The sequence below is a fragment of the Eimeria necatrix genome, genomic scaffold (assembly GCF_000499385.1).
Source record: "Eimeria necatrix Houghton genomic scaffold, Enh_scaff72, whole genome shotgun sequence".
Taxonomy (NCBI): domain Eukaryota; phylum Apicomplexa; class Conoidasida; order Eucoccidiorida; family Eimeriidae; genus Eimeria; species Eimeria necatrix.
The window spans coordinates 70908-78311 of NW_013654545.1; the positions used below are offsets into that span (position 1 = coordinate 70908).

A 7404-nucleotide genomic window follows, 5' to 3' on the forward strand; every position below is an offset into this window, starting at 1 on the left:
CAGCGGTAACTACAATTTGATATTCTTCACTTTAATAGCTATAAGGCACGGGATCCACTTGCAGCTCACTGTAAAACGCTTTGACAATAACTTTGTACTTTTTGAATCCATCTTGCACCTGGCTTGCGTAACGTGGGCAGCGGGGAAGAGCTGCACAGCGTGTCATGAAACAGCTGAAACTCCAATTCACGCAGTGTTAACATCGATTCGGAAAGTACAAGCCTAATCAAAAATGATAATCAGGGTCCGAGAGTGCTCGTCTCCATGAGGCGAAAACTCTCGCGGGTAGAACGCAAAAAGCGCTGCAGCGCTGTAAGCCGTTCGTCAATTTCGGAGAACACAGCGCGGCCTGCCGACACAGTTGCGGGTGTGCCTCCCTTCCCCGTGACAGTGGGCCCTGTACTAGGCTGCGAAACAGGCCCCTTAAGGATTGTGCTTGTGGCCGCTCCTTCAGCAGCAGCTTCAGCAGAAGACAGCATGCGGTGTGCAAACAGGCCAGTATCGGCCGCTTGTTTACTTAAGGGAAGCCGCAGCAAGGACGGAAGAGATGGCTCATCTGCCACTTGCGGCATTTCCGCTGATGTCGCGTCGTTTGAACTCGCGGCTGTCAACGCAGAATTCTCCTCAAGGGGCCCGCCGGGGTCCTCAGGGTTTATACGAAGGCTGTTATCTACTGTCTTGCTACAGAAGGCTCTTCTGGAACTAGTTGTGCTGCTTTCAATATCCCCAGGAACAGGAGGGGGCTCGGACCGTTCCAGCGGCCGCAGGCCATCTCCGCATGCAGAAGAGGCGGAAGACAAACATGCACTTGCCTGGCTCACCAATTTTTCCTTCAGGTTCTCGGCTGATCCCTGGCGCTTCAGCCGCTCATACTCCACTGCTGATAACACGACGAATGGCTGCTGCTGTTGCTGTTGTTGCTGCTGCTGCTGCTGTGGAATATGTTGGGTGCGGTCTGGCATTTGCTGGCAATGCTGAGAGCCAAAAGGCGGCAGCAGTGCATCTTCGTCACACTTCGCCTCAGCTGCGAACGGGCTTCTGTGTCTCATGCTGCATGCAGCTGCTGGCCTCACGGACCCCGGGACGCCTGGGGAGACCAAGCTGCGGGCTGTGTCCTGCCCAACAAGGCTTCGCATGCGGCAGCTGCCGCCATACCTTGGAAGAGTTCCTTCGGCCGGCGGGGGCGGGCCCGTTGTACTATGCAGCGAGCACTTTGCTGCGTCCCTTGCCAACGCTCTGTGGCAGCATCTGCAGGAAACAGTGTCACTTCTAGGGACACACGCAATAAGCTTTTGCAAACGCCGCTGCACTTCGCGCCACACACAGCAGCAGCAGCGGAAAGCTTACGCAGCAGCAGCAGCACTGTGTTGCTTCGTAGGCGCATAACTGTCGGCGGCCATCGTGTGGGGGAACCTTAAGTCCGTTGGAAGCTTTCTGGGTGACTGCTGCTGCCTTGAGTGCGTGTGAGGGCCCCTAGGGGCTGGAAAGCTGCTGCGAGCTGTCAGCTGCGCACTGGCAGCGCAGCCAAAATTCGTGGGGAAGCGCGGGCTGTGCCTGCTGCAGAAGCTGCTGTGATTGCTGCTGCAAGCCGAGCCGACGGAAATCGACCGCTGCCGTGCCCGAGACGAGGCTGTAGAGGCCATCAAAGATGCAGAAACTCCTAAAGCCGACCCAGACCGGCCAATATGGTTCCCCCCTACAGGCTGAGAGGGGCCCTCTTGCTGTGGCAAACTCCCGAGGCGCGACCTGCAGCAGTCACTCAGCAACAGGATGCAGCATTTCCCTTATCAGCAGCAGCTTCCTCTTTCTATCCAAACAGTTCTCACGCGAATTCTGCAGCGGAGCTTCGACGTATGACGGGCTATAAGGAAGAAAGCAAGGGCTCTGGAATCCTAAGAGCTCAGCCCAAGTGAGGCACAGCGATGACACTAATGTGCTAATTTGTTACCGCGGGGAGTGGCAGACGAGGTACGGAGAGTATGAGCGCCCCCTTCTAAGGGCCGCCTGGCGCGAAGGCAGGGGGCGGCTGCGCGTGGGAGAGGCTGACGGGGCTCGCGGGAGGACCCCGTGCCTGTCAGTGGGGGCCTGCGAATACAGAGGGGGCCCCGCTGCTCTTCCACACGGTACAGGGGCCGTAGGCCTGCCCCGAATTGGCTCTTTAAGTGGCTTCCCCGCAAGACGGCTGCTCCTCTCGGCGGCGACGGCGTCGTAGGAGGAGCAGCGAGAAGACGCAGAACGCAAAGCGGGAGAGAGAGCACCAGAGGAAGCCACCGACCTGCAGCAAACAGCCAGAGCACTAAATCTGTGGCCCTGTGGCCCTGTGTTTGGGCTTTCCGACTCCGGCTGCTGGGACCTTCTTACCTTCGAAGGCGGCAGCTGTTTGAACGCAGTTGAGCCTCTAATTCTCGAACCTGTACGACAGGAAAACCCCAACTGCAAACCAGGAAACTAAACCCTAAGCCTCTGGTCACAGTGCTTGCTGCAGTCTGCTGCTGTCTACTCCAGTCTAAGTGCGCCTCAGCAGAGCCTGGCGGAGGTGCTCCATCCAGCAACTCTCGCAAGGAGCAGAACTGTGAAATGCCCGGCAGCAAACACTTATCCATGCATGCAAGCGTGCGTACATGCGAACAAGGACGCAGGCTTGCAAGCAAGTTCATGAGCACACAAAAACATTCAGTAAATAAATATATTTCGTGTATGTGGGCGTATGGGTGTGTGTCTGTGCGCGCGCTTTGGCTGAGAGCCAGAAAGCGCCTACTCTCAACCTGAGTGCAGTTTCCACCCTCCTCATCTTATCGATTTCAGTTCTAAATCTGTGCATCTCCTTCGCCCGCAGTTGCCTCTCTGCCTGCAGTCTCTGTCTCGCCATGAATAGCTCACTCTGAAGCAACACAAGCACAAGGTCCTCCTCAGCTAAAGTGGGGGCCTTATTTCTATTCCTGGGGCCTCTGGCAGCTCCAAAGGCATCCCAAGGGCCCTGCCAGCCGTCAAAGGGTGCGCAGCAACAAAAAGCAGCAGCAGTCTTTGCTATACACGCGAGGCCCGTTTCTATCTGAACTTGAGCAGCTCTTGCTGGCTTTTGTTCTGAAGGAAACAGCCCCAAAAGGGGAGCCGAAGTGACCCCAGGCCTCACCTCCACTCTGTGCAGCTGCGCTGTGAGCCCTTGGGAGTCTGCGTAGGCGTCTCGGAAGGAAGGCGCGTGCAGCTCCTGTTCGCATGCAGCAGCAGCAGCAGCAGCAGCAACAGCAGCAGCAGTACCTGGTGCTGCAGCACTCCCCAAGCTGCTTCTGGCGCCCGATTTCTTGTAAGATAACTGAAATATGCCACTGAATATTACTGACAAAATGCAAAGAGGCACTGCCCTGCTGCCAGCTTACGTTTTGCCTTCTCGCCTCCGCCAGGGCTGCCTGCTGTTCTGCGACGAGGGCCCTGAGGCAGGCCAGCTCTGTTGCTGCTGCAGTTTCGGCTTCCACAGGGAGGCCGCGTGCTGCTGCTGCTGCTGCAGCTGTTGCTCCTGCTGCCAATGCTGCAGCAGCTTCGCTTGCTGCTGCGGCCTGACCCTTAACGTAGTGAGGCTGCACAGGACTTGGTTGGACCTCGCAGGGGAACTGCTGCTGCTGCTGCTGCTGCTGCTGCTGGCGGCTCCTCCCTACAGCTACGGGGGAGCCCATTGCAGGGGCCCCCAGGGGCTTGTCGCTCGCTGCAGCTGGTGAGGCTGCCAGCACGTGCTGCTGCTGCTGCTGCTGCTGATTCAGCTGCTGCTTCGTATTCGCCTGTTGCTGCAGCGCCGCGACATAGCTACGGCATGGGATGCCTATGGAAAGGGGGGAACGCGGTGTACGCTGCTGCTGCTGCTGCTGCTGCTGCTGCTGCTGCGCGGCTGCTGCGGAGGCAGCATGTCGGGTGCAGCTTCTGGACGGGTCTGGAATGTGCGCCGGCGAGGCAGCAGGAAGAGCTGCTGCTGCTGCTGCTGCTGCTGCTGCTGCTGCTGGGGCTGGAGCGGGGGCTGCTGCTGCTTTGTTCGTGAGCGCGAGCGGGTAGTGGACCTTCTTGCCCTCGACAGCCCGCGTCACTATGAAAAACAACTTGGGGTCTGCTGGGCCCACCTTGTGGGCCTCTTCGAGGGCTTCCTGCCCTTCGGCTCTGCGCTTGAGGGCCTCGAGGTCTGCTGCACTGCAGCAGGCGACACATGCAGGGGCCAAGCGATCAGCAGCAGCAGCAGCAGCAGCAGAAAGCGAAGGTGCAGCGGCGCAAGACTGCCAGCAGCAGAACTCGAGCAGCTGCAACAAATGGCTTTCAAATAAAAAACGGCAGAGAGATTGGCTATGCTTCTACTTATACTGGTCTGAAAGGTCTTCTCAGACTCAAAGGCTTGTTCGACCTGCTGCATGCAATGCGAACTGCTAACCTCCAGAGATTGAGATAAGCTCCTGCTGCTGCTGCACGATCCGAGGCGTGTCTTGTTCCTGCTGCTGCTGCTGAGTTTGCATCTTCCGCTGCTGCTTGCACGGCTCCCCGCAGCAGCTCCCAGAGAGCTTGGGGAGAAATGGGCGACCCCGTGCGGGCTGTGAGGCGCTGGAGGAAGGCCTCTGTGTACTCTCCTTCCCACCGCTGCGCTGGAGCCCCTTGCGTGGCTTCTGGGGAAACAGAAATGCGCATCAAGTGCTGTGAGCTGCGAGGGTCGGGCCGCCACGCAAGTTCCACCGTGTACTCTGTCTGAAATCAACAGCAGACACGGCAAGTTCTGGAAACAAGAGCGAAAACTTGGAGCCACGCGCCACAACCTTCACCTTTACTGAAATTTATGCATATCTTAGAAAGTATAACAAAAGAAGCGCCGCCTGCTAGAGATTTCTCGGTCTGTGCGGATGTTAACAGAACCACTGCCGACGAAACATGAAACATTCAGTGACGGGACTCCCGGCTGCCTTTACATGGGCCCCTTTGGCCGTTTCATGTCATGCTGGGAATCTCTTAAATAGGATAAGCTGCTTGCCTGCCTGAGCAGCACTTTGGCTGCCATACTGTTATCTCCTTGCGCCTCCCCCAGAGGTGGCCGCGGGCCCCTCAGCGCACCGTCTGCGCCTTTAGCCGTCATTTTGATGACCTCTGAAAAATAATGGAAGGATCAGAGCCCCCTTGGGGGCCCTGTAAAGCCGACGGGGAAGGAAGTGCTTGCAGCTGCGGTGGGTGGTTCAGGAAACACGTAGCGACCCTGATTTCAAGCCAGTTGAATCCGCTTCCGCTGCTACCCAGCGGGTACAGTTGAAAACTAGGACAGATCATAAGTATAATCCATCTATATAAACTAACCGCAAAGCTAATTATTGCCAGCAACCCTGGAAACAAAGAACGGGCTTGGGCCGGGGCCCCGTGGGACTGGAGGCGCACTGAGAAGTATCGGGCTCTGCCTTGACGCCTAGAATATCAAAACACCAATAGAAAAAATAATTGCCATAGCACTGACGACAAAATGAAGCTTCTAAAGAGCACGCAGCGATCTATCTCTGGGAGCGTTCACCTTGCAATTGCCAGGAGGGGCCCCTTCCTCCCATCAGAGCTTAAATAAATTTGTCTTCCTCGAGAAGTCTCAATTGAGCCTCGCAAACAGCACTTTTAATATTTAATATACTAATTAAAGTTGTGGATGCTGTGGATTTCATAATTATGCGGGTAAAAATCTCCACAGTGAGCTGCCTGCAGTAAAAGAACAACCATTTAGGGACATTTTCGGTCTTGCCCGGCCTAGTCTTCCCTACCAAAATGGAGCTCAGCGGATAATGCAGAATCCTCGGTTTTCTTTTCGTGCTGAAGGCTAGCAGAAGACCTAGCGACCAGGACCAGCGCAGCGTTACTCTTGTCTGTAATGCAGTGTAGTGGCCGAGCAGGCCTTAACTTCTTGTGTGTGTTTTTAAGGTGTTGACACCCTTTCAGCGTCACCTTACGCGCATGGGAGTGCCACGGCATGCAGCAAGATAAGCCAACCTTCCATCCGGCATAAAATCCTTTGCAGACTGGGTACAGTGCCCCGGGACATCCGGAGCTCGACAGACTAGAGAAACACACCAATCAAAGCAGCTGATCAAACACTCTGTGCTTTTCTTTAAAATAACTTATATTTATTTTTCTCGTCGAACTCCTGTTACGCACAAACTCTCTAGCAAGCTACGGCCACCTTGGCTCGCACAAGCCTCTCCTGTTTTGGCTACATAGGTTCTTACCTAGCATTTCGAACTTAAGGCATTGTCCATGCATAAGACCCGGTCTTGAATTCACCATGTTAGGAGAAATTTTTTAAGGGACACATTGTCTGTTTCTGGATGCTTCTCGCTCCCCCCTGTGGCCGTGCCACGCACTGCAGCTTCAGTTTCTCTCAGGATTAGCAATCGAGCTGCAGAGCACACTTCTAGTGATGTAAACTCAAAAGGCTAGCAAGGCGTGTCTGAACTGACCTTCGGTATAGTGGCAGGTGTTTGATGGGTGTAAAGAGAACCAACATGTGATGGCTCAATCTTTTTTCCGCTACTCGGTGTGAATGATGCCTATATGGCTTAACTCAAGTTAATGCTGACCTCAGCAACGCACAACTGCGCCAGCGCCCATTTAGTCGAGCCCTGGCTGAGCATGAGACAGCATGTTTGTGATGAGCGATACAAGGCCTTGTTGTGTTGTGGCAGCGTGGTCACCTTACTAGGCAGTGGCCGCTCCCCTCCAGCCACCCAGTGTGACTTCAGGTCCGTTCGCCTCCTAGCCCCTGACGTAGACCAAGTTCCGGGATGCACGCACAATATGCTGTAAACGTATGCGAAAAATTGGGGCAGGGCCGCTCAGTTTTGGTGAGAACTTCCTGTGAGGCCACCACTCAACGCCACCTACTCAGCGTGAAATATGTCATGAACAAAACAGCAACGAGTGATGTGCGGCCATTTTACTATCACTGTGATAGAATTTCATGATGCTACTCCTAAAAGCACTTGGCGGACAGTAGTTACGCTTCCCTACTGTACCCGAAATGATTATTAAGAGGTATGAGTGTCCCCAACGTGGACAGTTTCTGCCACAAGGGGATACAAGAGGAATGTTGCATTCTGCGGAAAGATCCTGCCCCTAAAGGTATAACGCCCCCAGAGAACTTGCGTACTCTTTAAAAATTCGAGGTGCCCTTGCGGCCGCTCATCAGTGTCAAAGTGTAGGTTGCGGGATACAAGGGAAAGGTGGGAATTCCGGAAACATTGAAAGTAGGAGGATCTATGCTAGAAAGAGACCCACCAGTTACCTTGGCTACGAAACAAATATTTAGCAGCTGCTGTTGCCAGTGGCAGAGCCTAGGCGCCTTAGAGTGGAGGGTTTGTGGCCGGTAGCTCTGAATGTCCCGCTGGCCTGTGAAGGGCATGCACTAGCAGT

General features: G+C 55.1%; 1 protein-coding gene across 1 annotated transcript; it reads right to left on the bottom strand.

Moving 5' to 3' along the window:
- Positions 1–239: 239 nt before the first annotated feature.
- On the bottom strand, positions 240–4659 carry ENH_00073330 (hypothetical protein, conserved; the record flags this gene model as incomplete). The annotated part of the gene is made up of 7 exons (XM_013582718.1): positions 240–1236; positions 1949–2275; positions 2362–2411; positions 2759–2881; positions 3134–3208; positions 3378–4173; positions 4409–4659. 7 exons carry the CDS (start codon positions 4657–4659, stop codon positions 240–242), a joined length of 2619 nt encoding a protein of 872 aa, XP_013438172.1.
- Between the last annotated feature and the right edge of the window lie 2745 nt (positions 4660–7404).